This window comes from Neopelma chrysocephalum, unplaced genomic scaffold, assembly GCF_003984885.1.
Source record: "Neopelma chrysocephalum unplaced genomic scaffold, ASM398488v2 Primary Assembly neopelma1_102, whole genome shotgun sequence".
NCBI classification, from domain to species: domain Eukaryota; kingdom Metazoa; phylum Chordata; class Aves; order Passeriformes; family Pipridae; genus Neopelma; species Neopelma chrysocephalum.
The window spans coordinates 2,602,877-2,622,112 of record NW_020897765.1 but is presented as its reverse complement, the minus strand read 5'-3'; the positions used below and the strand labels follow the sequence as shown (position 1 = coordinate 2,622,112).

Genomic DNA, 19,236 nt, shown 5'->3' with positions numbered 1-19,236 from the left:
TCTGCTTTCCTGGCAGGCTCTTACTCCCCTGCTGATGCCACAGCTGTACAGGATAGCTGCAGGCAAACAGCTCTGAGAGAAACTAACTGAGCTCATACTTCTGAAATTTGGAGAAGCTGCAGATATCTCTAACTTAAAGAACAACATCTGTGTCACATAATACTAAAATATTTAAGTAACCTATATTCCTTTCCCTCAAATCATTGGTTTTATTAGTATTACTTAGTCTGTCATAAAAAGCAGCCACTAACTGGTCTTTTGTTCTGGAAGCTAGATTTACTCCTCTTCTCTGTTATATTACAAGCAAAGGCAAAATTACAAACAGCAGAATTAATGGGCCCAAAAAGGAAGTGGAACGTAATACATCCCAAACTGGGCAATTTTAGAAATGTAAGCTCATAATTTATATTTAGGGATACACTGAAACTTAAATCTAGCATAAAATTTAAAAATATACCCAGTGTAACATAAAATCATTAGATATATATATTCATGAAACCCAATCTGTTCTAATTTTATAACCAAATCTTGATGTACAGTACATATGATAGAAAACAGATGAAAAATCTCATATCCACATTAAGAAGCCTTAGATTTTTTTTCCCTTTTAAATAAAGTACTTCCTGGGGCTTGATGGAAAAAGAAAAAAAAAACTTCATTTAAAAATAACTGTGGCTTGGCAAGGTAGTATAAGTAGTTTAGAAACTCAAAATAATAGTGTCACACCTAGAAAAGCTGAGTATTTTTTTTACTGAAAGAAATGAGTGATACAGCTTTTGCCAGGAAAATTATGCAAATGGCTCGAAGGACTTTTACTCATAAGTTCCTTATTTCATGCTGTGGTACAAGAGAGCCTATTTAAAATGAAAAATATCTGAAAAGTTACAAGCAAAGAGAGAAGCACTATTACTCACTGAACTGATGTTTTTCTGAGTATTTCTTATCCTCTCCATCTCGGGAGTGTCAGGGACAGTAGAATAGTTACAGAGCATCTTTTCTGCTTCATCTTTGTACATTTTCTGAAAAATAACTTTTAAATGTCTATTTCTTTCTTTTGCGGCTGAGGATATCAAAAGTACAACAAAAGATGCCTACTGCTGATGAGCCTCCTAATCCCTGTCCAGTATTTATTTCAACCTCTCTCCTCCGTGATATTGTTACCATTGCCTGTGCAGGACATCCAACACTGTCCCCCACACTACAAATATATAATATACATATATACTATATATATATCCTCATATATTATATATCCTCATATATATATTTTCTCTTTACTGTCAGGATATATGTAACATATCATTAGGTAATGTAAAAAGAACTACAGGTAGATGTAAACAAGTAAATTCAATTGTCATGGTATAACAGGCCTAGATAAAAATAAGAATCAGGTAGTTAAGACATTTTACTACATGTAAATTAATTTAGTATAGGTATGAAAGCCTCTACAGAGCTACAGAAGAAGTATTTTGAGCAATGTATGTCAAGCACTCAACGTTACACAGAATTAAAACATTCAGCCTTTGACCATGTCTACCTGGATTGCTATTTCTGAAGCCCTTTTGACCCACTGTATTTTTGGAGTACATGGATAAATTTGCATTCCTTTTCCTATACTTTCAGTCTCTAGATCCTTTTTATATCCTTTCTGAAGAAGAAATAAAAGGGAAAAAACCCTATAACTAATACTACAATTCTCCATACATGCTGTCTTCAAAGCTATTCTGATAGTACTGGTCAGACTTTAAAAAAAAAACTCTTCAATTTCTTTAATTATTTTTTTGTGCACTGCTTACATCTTTTAGCCTAAGAATGTTCAAGAAGATTTTATGTTTTTAACATCTCATTGTGTTTTACTTCCAAAGTAATCTTAAAGAGATTAATAGTGTACTCACCTGGCTGACAATTTCAGAAGCTTTTTTGGCTCGTTGTATATCAAGGGTATCTGTGCTCACTTCCATTCCCTTTCCTTTAATTTCATTCTCTAAGTCTTTCTTGTATTCTTTCTGAAAATAATAGCATTAGAAATACATCTGTCAGTCAAATTCTTAATTTTTTTCCCAATTTAATCCGTGCAATTCCACTGAGCAGCATTCATAAAACACCAAATAAGTATTGATTCAACAGTACTAGTTTTGTAGAATCTATCCATGTGACACCCACACTGTAGCTGCTGACAGGCTAAAAAATTCTTTTAAGGGACTGCTCACTTCAGCTCTGATGTAGCCTTTCACATCTATCTGTCTTTCCAGTTTTGGCAGCTGCAATCACAGACAAATGTAAGATGAGATTTTCTCCCTCTGCTGTGCTTTGCAAGACTGGGGTCATGAGGTTTTAGCATCTCTCTAACTCATTTTATCATTTGGCCCTAACTAAATAAGTAGTTATTTAGACCTAAAAGCAGTAGAGCCCACAGCAATCAAACACACCCCAGGCCAGGCATAACTCATGAGGAACAAGAACAAGCTGCAAAAGATGATGGCAAAGTCAAAGTTCTGGGAAGTCTTAACTTTCTCCCACATGCTGGTTATGCAACTTTCAGACTCCATGCATTTCAACAGATCGGCTATTTGGTGAAATCTGTGGTATTGGTACTGCCTAGATTGGTCACCACCTGGAATTCTCAATGACAATAATTTGTTGCATGCTGTCAAATGGAAAGCTTGGACCAGGTACAGTACTGACCATGCTTGCAATTTCCGAAGCTTTCTTGGCTCGTCTTATCTCAGGTGTATCTGGACCAACTTCCATGCCCTTCCCTTTAATTTCAGTTTCCAGGTCTTTCTTGTATTGTCTCTGTGAAGACAAAACTTATACATTATATTCACAGTATCCAGAGAGTTACAGGTAGATTATTTTTTTTTTGCAAAAGAGACTGAAATTTAGGATTTAGAGTCAAGCAAAACTCTCAGATTAAGGGTCACAACTCTCAAGACTCTTGGTAAGCTGTTGTCAGAAAAAAAACATAACAAACTACAGGAGGAAAACTTTTAGAAGGTATTCACTGACTGTACAAATCTCTACCACTGAAATTTTAATGTGGCAGAGGGTGGGAGGAAATCAGTCCATACAGCTTGCTACAATTATCCTCTAAAGTAACGGGAGAGTTTAGCTCTGCAGAACATAGTGTAATAAGCTGGTACTTGATGCCAGTCTAATTGAAACACATTTTCTTTTAAGAAAATATTTTATTTATGAAAAGACTACATGTTAGAAATTTAATACCATACAGAATTGCTTCCAGTGAACTTCCAGAGCAGGAAGTTGTAATTTATTCATTTAATAGGTCTTTCCTGAACCATAGCCATTAGGCAAGTGGCAGTTCTCATCTGTGATTGCTCCTTTTTCCTCACAACATAAATTATAAATAACCAATAACTTGAAAACAAAATGAATATTTCATCTTCATCTTATACAAGCAAGGATATATTCCTTGCTCATCAGCAAAATATATTAAAATGTAATACTGAAATATTGTATACAATAGTTACACTTTTTTTATTTAAAAAATGTTCTTAGCCAGTGCTATTCCTATTACTACAGTAGTAATCACTCTTTTTCTATTCTAGTTCATCTCTGCCTGTGGAAATCTTTTTTTTTTTCAAAATAAATACATATAATTAAAAAATTTTCCTTACTTTTCTTGTTTGATAATTATTTTTTAGGTTGTACATTAGTTAGAAAAAAGAAGCAGAATATTTTTCTACTCAATGCAATGGTCTGATCACTTACAAGAACAAGAGCAAAAAAGATTTTCAGTCTTCCATCTCTGTCTCATTCTGATATGGACATAAATGCGATAAAACAACTCTTTACTTTGCAAACCATAGTCTTTTGAAAAAGTGTAAGTTAACCTGTGGGAAGACATCATCCCTCGATTCCTCTCTGCAGCAGTGGGATGGCAGATGTTTCCTCCAAGCTTCATATTGTGTAAAACACCAAGGAAAAGATAATCCTGCGAGTTACAGCTATATATTCCTGCACTTCTTTACAGTGGTCAGATTGGCCCTATGCATGTCATCTCCTCTGGCTTTTATGGCTAAATATATATATGTGTGCAAATAAACATACATATATATATATATACACACACGTGTGTGTGTATAAAATGAATACAAAATGCCCAAAGGCATAAAGTGCAGCATGAGCTTAGTCTTCCCTCCCCACACCCTCCGACCCTACTGCTGCTTCCCAGAGACAGTCTTTGGAAGACCACCCTGAGGAACTCATGCATTCAGAAAGGCTGTTCTAAACAGACACGTCTGTTCTAAACAGCACAGTTCTAAATGCTGTATCTATTGACGCCACTAACAACCTCCTTTAACCTTTTAATTGCCTGAAAATCTGAAATCCGAAATATTTGTCCTGAGTTCATTTTTATCCAGAGCTTTACTATATTTTTAAAGTAAAACAGAAACAGCCTTCATTTCAATACTTATGTATTTCATTGTAGATTATGTAAAATTTTTTTTAAAAATTGAATCTTCACCATTGAGTTTAATGTAAAAGGTGAACCCTCTGTGATATTAATAACCTTGACTAGCATAACATACCTCATTTAGTATCTGAGCAGCATTTTTCACTCTAATCAAATCTGGTGTATCTTCAAATACTGTCATTCCTTTTCCTTTCATCCCTTCTTCCAAATCTTTCCGATATTCTTTCTAAGGATTAAAAAAAAAAGAAAAAATAGTGAAAGAGGTTTCTCCACTTAATATTGCGTGCAAGATCTTGAAAAGAAATGCCACTTATTAAATGTCTGAAGGGTCTCTTTGAAATTTCTATGAAATATGAATTAGCTGTAGTACAGACTTCAGAGTTAAAATAGAATTGGAAATTGTGAAATCGAAAGGTACAACACTGAAAAAGTGAAAAAATTTTAAAGTCATCATATATTTTGTTGTGCTCTTGAAAACCAGCCCTCCCTATACAGAACTAGAACACTGTTTAGGGGCCTTGATTGTCTTCGGACAGACATTTTTACTGCAGTAGCATTTTCTTTCTGCAGATCAATATATGCTGTGCTGCAGTTTTTACCTCTGTTCCAATAATGGCACCCCAATCAGGATGGATTCCCTGAACAACACACTAGGACCTGTTAAAACAACTGCTTGATAAATTATAATGTAGAAGCAATATTCCTACCATATCACTCCTGTGCCTTTTAGACACTGCACTGATATGATCTATCAGCATTCAGCAGCCGCAGCCTCCAGAGTACTCAAATGTTCAGTATAAAATTCAAAGCACACTAGAACCTGCTCACAGACATTTGGTTATTTTTCCTCTTCCCAGGTCCTAGAGAGTTGATGTAAGGCTACTGAAGTTCAAAGTCTTTAAGTTTTGTAAGGATTTTTAATTGCTCCATCTCCAGGTGAGGATTAGGCTTTTTTAAGCAAAGAAACTAGAAGAATATTGAAGAAAATATATATCAGAAGGATTTACACAGATATGAACTAATACTCCTAATTATGTGTTAAATTTCATAAGCAGCACTGAGCACCTTTGTCTCTCCATAAGCTCTTTATTTAAATAAAAGGAAAACAGGTATTTTTAAAGAAGCTTCTTTTATCATCACAAGCATGTCCTACAACAAGCAGGAAACAACTTCTATTAATTTAGAAATATTTAGTTCATCTGAAGGAGTTGTGAATGTGGTTCCAAAGAAGAAAGTTCATGTCGTCACAAAATAGGAAATATGTACAGAATTATCTACAGTGGGAAGGCAACAGAATAAGCTGGAATGCACCTGACACTTGGGGAAAAAAAAAAAAAGAAGGAATTGATAAACGGATTCATTTTTCAGTAACTTCTTCTTGTTCCATGCATTATCTATTTAAAGTTTATTATGAACCTTAATGCAAAGATACTGAGCTACATCCTTGACTATGAAGAAGTACATAATTTTGCTGAATTGTGAAAGATAATAATTAATTTGACCTGTGTAATCTTTGGGTTCGGAATATGTTCCTTGAATATGGATATAAAACCATACAAAATTCATGCAGTTTTGCATTAAAATACCATTCCCATTTTCTCATATTCTTCCCCTTTGGCTTAGAAGCATGGTTTATTCCCTAAGTAATGAGTCATAAAACTTGAAGAGGTAAGAATTAGGGAACATCTTAATGCATATAACACTATGGAGGGAAGCTACATCAAAATTTTCAAACATGAACATTTATAGCACATTACAACTATGCATGCAATAACCACTTCTGTGAGCATTCAGCAAGCAGATTAAACAAAATGACAGCATTTGCATTTTTCCCTAGTGAGTAGGTATACATGAGATGTACCCACAGAATGGTACTGCACAAACTAGACCCAGCTTGAGACTTGCTTACCTGACAGCCAGGCTTATCAGAATAAATTATTTATTAGAGGATGAATAATAAAGAAAATCTGATAAGAAATTTTTTTCTTTTTCCATACGAAATCTAGCAGACTGGGATAAGTTGTATAAAGAACAAGGAAAGGAACAAGGTTCAAGGGTTTTTAATTCTAGCATCTTTATTTGTTTTGGCAAAAAAAATCAGTTCTTAATACAATAAATACAAACAAGGTACTGTTGGCTCCCAGATTCAAAGGGAGGATATCTATCAGCTCTGCTCTTCTCTTCTAGCAGTTCTAGCTCTTCTAAATTTGGTCAAATAGTAACCGTAATCTACAGAACCAACCAATACTCAAAACCTAACATGAAACCAATTCTGAATAACAATATAAAAAGACTAAAGATAAAAGGATTCTCAGTTATGGAAAAAATTATTTCATTTTTAGTGACACGTACAACTGAGAACATTTGACAAATCTTAAAGAAACAGAGGGCATATAGAAAACCTTTACCATCTAACAAAATGTGCTTAAAGCAAATTATGTAATATCACAGCTATATTATGGAATTTTGGTCTTCTTTATTTTCATCCATAACATGCATGATAGATAATTATTTCAATTAACTTAGTTAAAAGTGACCATACACAGCTCATAATAATAATGGCCAGTCTTCGCGAACGAAGATTTGGGGAAAGGTCTTTTACCTTTCCAGCCTGCGCAATGGATTTTTTAGGTGAGACACAGCCTGCGCTGAACTGAGCCCACCCTTTAATCCTAAGGTTCATCTGCCGGGGCCAAGCAAGCTTGGACAATGGCAGTGAGGTCCTCAGGACGTAGGTTTGTTTAGAGTGACCTTCTCATAGATGGATGGCCTCACAGGGCTAACGGACTCCATCTGCCCGGGGGACTGGCTGGATTTGAACCTGGGTCGCAGAGGTGAGAGTCCTGCACGCTAACCACTAGGCCACCAGGGGTCCCCACAGCTCAAGGCATCCATATAACCACAACAGACTATCATAAATGTGAAATAATAACTCAAAAGGAAAAACTGCCATCTGGATGCCAACAGAAGTCCTCCTTTACACCCCTTCATCAACCTAAAAAACTCTGCTTTTCTGGTTCAGGTGTGCTGAGCTTTAAAATTTGCTTACTACAGGACTATTCATACAAATTGATGTGAAGCAATTCTTATTCATGAAGTGACCTGTATTCAGCTACCAAGTTAACTTTAAGCTATTCAGCACTCAGTAGCTTGTAGTGATGCTGCTTATTGCTCATTTACAACTTAACAACAGCAAAAAATCCTTTACCTCTTTCAGAAGGTTAGTGACTTGCTTTATATGCAAGAACTCTGGGGTCTTGTCTAAATCCAGTGAGGGTCTTCCCTTGATCCCTTCTTCAAAATCTTTGCGATACATTTTCTGTTGAAGCAAAACCAATAATTAGTGGTACATACATACACAATTCCAAGCATATTTCAGAAAGAACACTGTAAACAGACCCAGAAATTAACCATGTCATAAATTAGTCATCACACAAATAAGCAACTTCATTACTCATTTCATTATCTAGATTAGCTACACAAGACAGAGACAATCTAGACAAAAATATGTGTGTGGTATTTCCAAAGAGAATATTGAACTTGAACTATGAAAGAAACAGTTTGCTTGGTAGGGAAGAGAGAAGACAAATGGCACACAGCGTAATGGTCTGAAACTCATTAAAGTTTCTACCAAGAGGATGAGGTCATCTGTTTTCCATGACACAGCAAAAGTAATGGAATCAAACTGCAGCACGGGGGACACAGGAAAATACTCTTGCTCAGGATGGATGGTGAAGCACTGGACTAGATTGCTTGGGAGGTCACAAAATCTCCATCATTTGAAGTTATTTTTAAAAAGTCAGAAAAGCGTGGCCTGACATAGGACAGCCAGTGCTGTTCTGGAACACTCCTTCCCCATTGCTGAGGAGCATGTTTCAGGTAAGGCATGGGGTTGGCCTGGGTTCTGAGCCTTCACTTACTCACATGTGAGAACCATCCCTCACTAATGACAGAATTAAAGGGAAAAGTTAAAAAATTAGTAATCTCTGATCTAGATGACCTCTTGAGCTTCTTCTCAATTATATGATGGTACAGACAACCTCTGTCTTGTGTTAGCACCAATAGCCTTCTGAGAAAAAAACAAATTTGAAGGAAGAACTGAGTTACAGCGTTTATAATGGCCCATCTTCGCGAACGAAGATTTGGGGAAAGGTCTTTTACCTTTCCAGCCTGCGCAATGGATTTTTTAGGTGAGACACAGCCTGCGCTGAACTGAGCCCACCCTTTAATCCTAAGGTTCATCTGCCGGGGCCAAGCAAGCTTGGACAATGGCAGTGAGGTCCTCAGGACGTAGGTTTGTTTAGAGTGTCCTTCTCATAGATGGATGGCCTCACAGGGCTAACGACCTCCATCAGGCCAGGAGACCGGGATTTGAACCCGTGGTCGCAGCAGTGAAAGTCCTGCACGCTAACCACTAGGCCACCAGAATAGCAGAGATAACTACTCAGTATAATTCTACCATATCCTAAATTTACACTCTGCTTCATACATTTTCTTAACCTGAGTACAAGATGTCTGCTAACTTCTCTGTTGATCTAAATTTTACTTCTTCAGGCACACATTTTTACTGACCTCACTTTGCATCTTTTGAGCCTCTTTTGAAACTTGATACATTGGTGTATCCACAAACTCCAGCATTGATCTGCCTTTAGATTTTTTATAATTCTCTTTGTACTTGACCTAGGAAAATTAAAATAAAGTCTGTTAGCAGCTGGCAGAATGTGAGATCTGACTGCTTGCCTCAGCAACAGACAAATCCTGTCTTAGCCATACTCCTTAGAAGTTTTGAGTTGGAAGACTCCTCCCAAATTTAACCTGTTGAAGAAACAGGGCAGCTAGATAAGGTAATTTGTTTTCTGGAGTCATTTATTCCTTTTCTTCAAATTGTCAAACCTAACAATTGTGAGCTTTGAAGACAGCAGGAGTGAGGAGCATCAATCACAATCCTTAAACTAATTGCATGATTTTGGCCAAATGACCTACGTCTGAACAGTTGGCAGCTTTTTAATAGGATCCCCTGCCATGTTTCCCATAAAACAACACATTTACTGTAACAACAACAAAATTTTTTTTCACAGCTAGGCCCCACAGGTCTTTGTTTCAGGTTCAGGAGCACCACTCTCAAACGCATTTTTGTTTGTACCTGTGGGAGGGAGAAGGGAAGGAAAACTAATGCCTCAGTGGGGTCCGATCTTGCACTCATATTCCCCTCACAGCTACCAGGGACCATGACCTTAAAGCTAGCAGTACAATCACAATGAAGGACACAGGGTTAAAACATCAACTTATAACTTTATGCTAACTCACAAAGCAAATAAACTTTGTTTGGAAACCTGGAGAAGTCTTCTGAACTTATTCATTCACGCTCTTTTGATTAAGACGGGCAAACACATTACTTATCTCAAACAATCATTGTGCGGTATGATGGAGTATTCTACACAAGCCTTAAAAGAAAGCAAATAGCTACAAATCAAAATATTATATTCATTAAGAGTAATGTCATTTTAATTTATTTTTCTCTTCAAAAATAGTGATGTCTGAATTTCTCTTTCCCTGTCAAGTTTCTGCATTAGGTTTGGGTCCTGCAAAAACAATCTCCTCTCTTCTCATGGGGTGCTTCTGATTGACTATGCGCTGTACATCACTGTAATCTGTCGTGCAGTTTTGTGACTGATTTAATCAGCATTAGAATGCTGCATTTTTCTCTTTGCAAGATGTGTTTGTGGTAGTGTATTCCTGACTTTGAAGCACCGCATTTGCTTTGTGATGGATTTGTTCAGTGGTACCCGGGGTGAAATGATAGAAGCCCTTGCTTTGCTTAAATGATTTCTTATATTCAAACTGAAATAAAAAATATCCAAGAATGTTTTCATCTACAAAATCCAGAAGGTTTTGGAATTTAAATACCATTTAAAATAAGTATGGAAGAAAGAGCATTGAAGAAACTACATTTTAGGCCTCCCAACTCAGGAGTTCTGACAAATTTGAATTTAAAATATCGACAAAATGAAGAAAGGATATGATAAAAAACAACTTTTGTACATTCTTAGAGAAAATGCTTGTCCTGGTAATCCAAAAGTCAAATGTTTATGTTCGATAGAAAATAAACGTTATTGTTTACATTTGACACGCAAAGGAACACATATGATGGTCTGGGTTTGCCTCCTAGTGGAAAGAATTATAAATGTCACACAAGAAAGTCACTTCTGTAGTGGAAAAAATGAAAACTACCTCCATCTACAGATACTGATTTCATACCTTTACTCCATTCCTCAACTAATGGAACAAAATTTAAAAAAATAATTCTATAAAATAAAATTAGGTAAATCTCATAACCTCTTGCTACATTAAGCTACAAGCACTAGATTCAGTCTCTTAAGTTCTATTTATTCACCCTGTTCCATAAAATGAAATACATCTAAGTTCACCTTTTTTTAGCCTATAGTTCATTAACATCTCAAAGTCTCTATAACAAGCACAGATTTAAAATGTGAAAAGCAATAAACTAGCTGTTATACATATATCAAAGTGTTAAATTTTATGTCTCCATAGCTTATGCCACATATATACCTGCCATGGTTTAACCACAGCCAGCAACTAAGCCTCACACTGCTGCTCACAGACTTTGCCCAATGGGATGGGCGAGAGAATCAGAAGGGTAAAAATAAGAAAACTCATAGTTTGAGATAAGAACAGTTTAATAACTGAAATAAAATAAAAATTTATCATCCTAATAATAAATAGATAGTAAAAGAAAAATAACAAAAAGAAAGAGAGATAAAGAAAATACCAAGAAAAAACAAGTGATGCAAATGAAAAAAAACTTGTTCATCACTGACTGACCAATGCTCAGCCTGTTCCCAAGCAGCAGCTCCCAGCCAGCTTCCCCCAAGTTTATACACTGAGTATGACACCATATGGTGTGCAATATCCCTTTGGCCAGTGTGGGTCAGCTGTTCTGGCTGTATCCTCTCTCAGCGTCTCATGCACTCCCAGACACCTCAATGGCAGGGCTGCAGGAGAAGCTGAAAAGTTCTTGACTTAGGGTAAGAACTGCCCAGCAATAATCAAAAATCGGTGTTTGTTATCAACATTATTTTCATCTTAAATCCAAAACACAGCACTATACCAGCTACTAGGAAGAAAAGTAACTGTATCCCAACTGAAACCAGGACAATACTGTATGAGGGGAAAATTCCACCTTGTGAATTCTCTTCCTTATCAAAATAATAAAAACAGGATGAGTTCAACCTGCCAAATCAGCCTAACTGTGTCCAAAATGCCTATCAAGCTTTCCTCTTAACTGATGGAATTTATTTCCATGGAAGTTGACTTGCATAACAGCCTTGCATTGATATTACAGTATACGTGCTTCATAAAGTTTTGCACACACTCCTACCCTCTAGGTCAATCAGCAAACCCATTCATTCAATCAACCAGATTAATTTATGAGTTTAATTAACCATACAGGTTTCAATCTGTCGCATTGGTGCAGGTGTAGCTATGTTATGCAAAAGATAATGAGAAGCATAAAGTTCAATGGAGAAAGGTATACTGCAGGGAAACAGCAAAATTGGGCAATTAGCAAGCAGCTCTGTGTTTCAGAAGAAAAAAAAACAGACCATATGATCAGTCATTGGAAATCAGTCAACATTACAGTCAGGAAGACTGTTTCATACAATGGAAGCAGATTTCAAGACAAATTTGGTGTGAGCTGTGGAGAGACAAGGAGGAGAACACAAGGAAGGTATTGGAAAAGCAGGGAGAAAGGCAGAAGAGTAACCATTTTAAAATCAAAGCGATGACATGGGGAGGTCAAATCTGAGAAGGATTGAGAAAACAGGATTTCTGCAGAAGACAAACAGTTAGTGGAGAGATTAAGGATTGGCAAAGCATTCTGCTTCCTGCTTGTAGCAAGAAAAAATACCCACCAGCATCTGGACAATGCAAAAATCAGAGACTTAGTATTACAGAGTCCTCAGACTAGCACATGGACATTATGAATCAACCCTTCCTGGGCAAAAGAAAGAAATAAATTTTGCAAGACGTGATCTGCTTAAGGAAAGGTTTCTATCTCATTAGAGATAAGATGACAAATCTGTCTTGAAATCTGCTCAACTCCTGCCACTGTAGAGCAATCTTCCTTCCCAACACTACCCACTCATGCCTCTCCACAGCAGTTCTGCAGGACTTCTGTGGTTTCAGGAGTAAAGATGACAAATGCAGTTAACCAGCCTACAGGCACCACGCATGCAGCATAGGTGCTCTTGGAGTGGCAGAGAAGCTTTATCATGGCACAGAAGCCAGGGATTTCCTAGCTCTTCCTTCCTACTTCAATCCCCACCACTATCATACGTCAGACCACCAGCCCCATCAAGGGGCTTGTCTCGGCACATGGCAGAATGCAGCATGTGCCTATTCTGACCTGGTGTAGGAAGCCTCAGACATTTAGGAGAGAAAAAAGGTTTAGACAGAGAAACTGTAAGGGAAGATAGCACTCGAGAGGCTGTTCATGAATGGCCCCTTCTCTACAGACATTTGCAGATGAAAGCAAGATCTTAGACAAAACAAGATTTGCAAGGAAAGAAGTACCTTAGAACAAAGGAAAAAACAGACAAGGTTTCAGACATATAAGAATAAACACTCAACATCAGAAGTCTGTGTGATTCTTCCATAGTATATTGTTTGTTGTAATAACTGAAATATGTCTTCTTAAAAAACTGCTTTTCATCCCTCATCTATTATAATTACAATACTGTAGTCTTGGCCATATTGATCAACATAACTGGTCTACTCTGGCCTCCAATCGGGAGGTCTGGAGACACACAATCTATAACACTGCTGCTTCCTTTGAGAACGCACGCAGGATCACTCTTGAGGAGAAAAGACAACGCAGAAAGAATCGTGTCTTGCAGAATATACCACCTAAGGAGTCCTTCTGCTGTGCCTTTTGCAGTTGGACATGTCTATCTCGTATTGGCCTTTTTAGCCACCAGCGCACTTGCAACAAATGTGGGTAGAGCCCTTCCCAAATCTTCGTTCGCGAAGCCTAGCCACAATATGAGTCTACTACATATGAGACCATGAAGCAAGTACCAAAAATTTTTGTTTCCTACAGTGACTGTACATACTACATTCTTTACTACATTTATCTTTCAGGTCATTCTTAAAAAGGCAACTTACATCACTGTGCGTTTTGCTGATATTTAAAGCATGGTTTAAATATAGCAGGTTTGGTAGATCAGATGCTGGATCATGTAGGCTTTCCAAATCTTTCTTGTAATTCACCTGGAAAAAGAATTCAGGTTATGCAAGCTAAAGATTAACAAAATATTTCACAGGTTTGTACTACAGTGTGGCCATCCAGAAACAGAAAGCATTAAGTGCTTGCCTGAGCAATCTGTACCAGCCACTAGATGGTGGTCATCTACTGTTATTTGGAAGAAAGGGAAAAAAAAAATCAGTATAGGATTCATTCTGCAGAGTAAGTACTTGGGAACTACTCAAACTTTTCCTCCAAAAAGGACACTTTCAACAAAATCACACTTTGTACAACTTTTCAGACTAGAATTTTTTTTTCCTTTTTCCTCTCCCCTCCCCTCTCACCCCCCACTTAAATCAAGATGATCTTCCTCAATACTTTCAGTCTATTCATTTTAAACACTATTAATTCTTATTCTTTTTCTCCTGCTTCAGGCATTACACTAACTGTCTAATTTAAAAGGTTGTATATATAGCAGTAAAAGGGAAGTGCTCCTGGATCTTTTATCTAAGGCAGATTGCTTTCAGCAAATACAAGCAATATGGTGACATAAGGCAAAAATAATCACTTAATGAAGTAGGAGAAGATAACTTCCTATCAGCCTACAGCAGGATTTTCCATACTTCTCATAGCTGGATGCCCACCTTTACAGTAAGAAAACTAGCCACCTTACCTATCTTGAATGAAAAGTCTTTTAAACTAATACCTCCACATATGTATTCTTCACTAATTTAGTGAAGAATGTGTTCTTCACTAATTTAGGCAGACTCTAAATCTAAGATATTTAATTTGCACATTTCTTACAATATTAATTAATTCAATTAATTTTTTATTTCACATGTAGATTTTGGAAACAATTACATATTCTACTGTACCCTTCCCAGAGCCAGTCTCTCCTGTTCCCATTGCATGGTGCCCCACACTTTGGAAATGGCAAACGACAGAATGAAGGCTTGTCTCTTCACTATCTGGCATTACAGCCTCAAAGAAGAGCTCACATTTTTAGCATTAGACACACTTTTAAATATATCATCCCAACAGCATTATCACTCTATATAGAGGTTTTCTCCAGTCTGGCTCCAGCAGCAGACACCCATTGCTCAACATAGTGACTGCTGTATTTTCTAATATTTTTGAGAAGATAAACCAGCAGAATGAAGTCTCAAAGACAGACATCCAAATCTGAACTGCTCATGCAACCTCCTTCACTCCTCAAAGACAGGCACCTACAACAGGTGAGAAGAATTTCCCTCTAGACCTGTTTATTTCTTTCCTGAAAACAAAGAGACCAAGTACAGGACAATTAGCTCAGAGTAAGCAGTCATGCCTTTGAACACACAAAATTAAGCAAGATGAATCTCATCTAAAATGGCTATGAAAAACTCTGTAAGTCCTGTCAGAAGTGGAGGAAGAAATGGATAACATGCTGTACCTGCTACACATTGTATAGCAGAGACTGCAGCTCACACTAACTCATAAGATGACAAAAGAAATTCTACTTGTGAACAAATGTTAGGTTATTCAGGATATAAATGCATGTAAAATACAAAGCCAATTAACTTACATCACTTGCCAAGGTGGATGCAATCTTTGCTTGCTTGAAGGAAGCACTGTCAAGAGGATTGTACTGGTGACTCTTCATTTCCTTACTGAACTGCTCTTTGTATTTCACCTTTCACCAGAACAAATAAGTCTAATATTAACACATAGCACTTAAAAAAGGCACAGAGAATTCAGACTACAAAGACACTTATTGAAGGCAATTGCCTTATTCATAAATCTTTAAACAATCTTTAAAAAAGCTCAGTTTAGCCACACCTGTGACTGTCTTGTGTTGGTTTCAAAACAAGTTTTATGTATCCAATTTTACTAAAATTTTAAGATTGTCATATGTGATTACTGGCGCTGAAGGATTTATAAAAAGAAAACAGAACTAAAACCATATGATTCACCTGAGTAATCAAATAAACCAGAACTGTTTGACTAGCAGTAATAATCTCCTCACTGAGAATCATCCAATTTGTATCTAACATCAAAAAAAATAAAATTCTAAGATTAATAAATCGTAAAATTTATAAAACAAATCACTTGTGAATTTTTCAACCACTTGAAAGTGGGAAGTCAGAATCAAACTTCCCACTCAGCTGTCTTCCCACCACCAGGTCCACGTGTCAGTCATGCTGTGTTAGACTGTCACCAGAGCCCCCAGGTCTATTTTTGATTCCACCAGAAATTTCCCATGAGACGCTGAGGAATCTCTCTATAGTACAGCCTTTCCCTGGGGACAATGCCCACCTCATTACAGTGCTAGAAAGTATAATTAAATGCCTGTCTGCCACCACTTTCACTCTCTTTTCTTCTTGTTCAAAAGAAAAAGGGGGAATGACAACACACGTAAGAGGAAATGAGCAATATATAAATATTGAGACAACAGCATTAAAGGCAATTCCATCACAAAAATTCCATAAAACATGCTGAAGAACTGAATTCAGAATCTGAAAATATAAAATTGAACAAATAGTGTATCTCCCTCCTTTGCCCCCTTTGTGCGTGACCATCAAACATCTGGAGACTATGCACACATGTTTGCTTCTTTCCGACAGCTGGGCATAACGGAGGAGAATAAAGTTCAGTCTGAATTATGCTGCTTTCATGAATGTTAGTCAGACACCTGATATCTGAGCCTATGCAACATCCATTATAATTTACCACGCTCTGCATTAAATAAATACACGGACTTTTCCCTTCTCCTTTTTTCTCTATTCCCACATGAATGTCTAATAAAGTGGTTAAACCACCTCAAACAATCTCCTTCAAAAATTATTTTTTTCTCAGCTTTAGTTGTGGGAAGAGTGATTTTTTTTCCTTTTTAGTTCTTCCTTGCCTCAAAAGACCCTCAACATGGTTAAGCTTACATGACCTCATTATCATTAGCCACAATGCCCAATATTTCACTAATCAGGATAACAAGAAACCAAAACTAAGCCACCCAAACAGAAATTAGCTGCGTATGTTCAAGAACTACTTTATGATTCCAGCACTTAGGTTAATTCTTCTAAGGAAGGAAATTCTAAAACATTGCTACTTTTAAAGAGAAACTTTATCTGAACACATGATGAACTTCATAATCTTTCACACTAGCTCTAGAAGAGAGTATCTATTGCCTTCTGGTAGATTCATCTGGTTCATATTGTTTGGTATTTGCCTTGGCTTTGGATCAAGTGCAAAAGCATATATCTGAATACAAAGACAAAGGCAAATCCATGCTCTGTATAAGCAATGAAAGAATAAATCAGAGGACTTTTCTCTTTTAAAAGGTGTATCCAAAACTTGCCTTCTAATGAAAATCAGGCAGTGCTGAAATATGTCATTCAAAAGGCTCTGAAACCAGGGATCAAGTCAGCACGGCTGACTTGTGTTTTACTCATTTATTCACTTCATAACAATATCATGCACAAGACTTCAAATATCCAGCTCCTGCAGGCTGCCTTCTGCCCGGCCAACAAATGGCCACAAACAGTACACACATACCAAATACCTTGGTCCTTGAGATTCTTGTTAAATGGGAAAGCATTGGTGTTAAGGGGACCTCTCCTCATAACTAGTTTGCCATCTCCCAGCAGCAGATGTTTCATGCCACCTTCTAAAAGATTTCTTTTAGCAATACATTTCAATCTAGAGTTTCCTCTTTCGTGTCACTTCAGATCACATTGCTGCAAATGTAGGAAAGAGGAGTCCAGTGAATCCAGTCTTCAGGAGGTTTGCCGTGCCTTCAGGGCCGTGTGTCCTTATGCCAAAGTGCAGGAGGGTCCCAAATATAAGGATACCCCAAACAGTGTGACTGTAAATGTTCCTGTGCAGTGAGGGCTGTCTTGGTAACTCCAGGCCCTGCTGTCTCCTCTGGCTGCTCAGCTTATTGCCTCCCCTGCACCATGGCACAGGTCGCTCTGGAGCAAAAGGAGGATACACAGTGATATCCGATGACCCCAGTAGCATTTCCAGAGCACTTCCAGCAGTCATTTAACTGACTTGTCATAGGGGGTTTGTCTCATTGAAAGCTAGACAGACATCCACTTTCTCTTTTATCAACATTTTCTTGTTTTTTTCCCCCTTTTGAAAGGAAGCGTGGGGTGGGAGAAGATGAAGAAAGAAGATGAGTCACGGTGAAAGAACACACCCGGTATTTATCCTTCTTTTGAACAGGATAAAGTTATGAACGCAGTTGAAAGAGAGAAAATGTACCTAAGAGAAAGGGTTCTGAATAAAAACAATGAAGAAAAACACTTCATGTGATTTCTAAACCATCTGAAAGGGGAAGGTCTTAGCAATGCTGTAATATGGTGGAAGAGCGAACAAGTGGGAGTAGAATTGACAGTTGTTAGTGGACACTTATCTTCCAATTTCATCATTAACCGAGAGCTTTAATTTAATGAGGGCTTAAAAAGATGGTTACTTATTTACCATCTTCATTAAAGTCTTAAGTTTGTTTATTTTTTTAGAGATTATGTAGTGGGTGCTAATTTAAAAGAAATGCATGGAGCTTGCTCTTTAATGGTTGCATAAGAAAGAGCAGACTCTGCAGGCTTTTAACACAACAACATCCCTGAAAAACCAAACTGGAATTAAATAGGGCCTGGATAAACAAAGTTCTCATCAGCCTTGCACAAAACCTATAAAAGTCAAAATTGCAGCTGGACAGAGCAGTGTCTTTTGAAGCTTAGCAGCAACATTCCTAAATCAAATCTGTAGTTCAAAGCTGTTCACACAGGGAGTGTTCAGTTTCAGAAGTGGATGACATCACCCACTGTTCAGATTTACAAAGAAACTACAAAAATTGAATCATTCAACCACTGGGATCCCAGGATGAAGCAGACACTTGCAGCTAAAGCACTTCCTCATGACCATATGAAAACGTCTTTAAAAAAGGAAAAACCTGTCAGAACACATATATATTGAAGGAAATGTCACATAAACAAAGAGAAAAATTGAAGTATTCATAGCTAAAAGCACTAGCAGAGTTTAAAGCAAAGAAAGATTAAGAAAATCCTAGGCTCTTTGTGTTGTTACTGAAAATCTCAGAGAAGGTGCATTTTGAAAAACATTATACCTTTAACAATTTTATCCCTGAAACAATAAGTGCCAGATATTGCAACAAATACGAAAATCCAAAATTATTCTTTCTAAAACCCGTTATTGAACACCATAAGGGGAATACATCATATCAGCAGCTCTTTGAAGAAGCTAATAAAACACTTTAGAAGACATAAAGAGTACATAAACAAGTGCGTGTTTTAATAAAAAAAAAAAAGTACAAATTATACAATGTATATTCAGCAAATTGACAAGCTTCGTGTTTTCACAAGAGCTAACACAATTTCTGTTTTAAATTTGGTCTAAAATCAACAGAAAAGGGTTACCACATGCTGTGGGTAAATACACTAGTTCTGGGAGCTATTATTTTTGCTGCTGTTGTTTTCGAAAGCTTTGTTAAATAAAAAATTAAAAAGGAAAAAAAGGAGAGAGAGAGAGAAAACAC

General features: G+C 37.0%; 1 protein-coding gene across 9 annotated transcripts in view; it reads right to left on the bottom strand.

The window, feature by feature from the left end:
• NEBL (nebulette) overlaps positions 1-19,236 on the bottom strand; it is a 253,341-nt gene that overhangs the window by 46,646 nt on the left and 187,459 nt on the right. For 6 of the 9 annotated variants that reach the window (XM_027695568.1, XM_027695567.1, XM_027695572.1 and 3 more), the window contains 8 exons: positions 15,265-15,372; positions 13,622-13,726; positions 9,011-9,118; positions 7,647-7,757; positions 4,554-4,664; positions 2,686-2,796; positions 1,896-2,006; positions 915-1,019 (listed from right to left, as the gene is read on the bottom strand). The exons of 2 other annotated variants lie outside the window; for them this stretch is intronic. In XM_027695568.1, coding sequence (XP_027551369.1) covers positions 915-1,019; positions 1,896-2,006; positions 2,686-2,796; positions 4,554-4,664; positions 7,647-7,757; positions 9,011-9,118; positions 13,622-13,726; positions 15,265-15,372 — 870 coding nt within the window. Of the gene's footprint in view, positions 1-914; positions 1,020-1,537; positions 1,649-1,895; positions 2,007-2,685; positions 2,797-4,553; positions 4,665-7,646; positions 7,758-9,010; positions 9,119-13,621; positions 13,727-15,264; positions 15,373-19,236 lie in introns of all 9 variants that reach the window. One more of the 9 variants, XM_027695576.1, reaches the window with a different exon arrangement.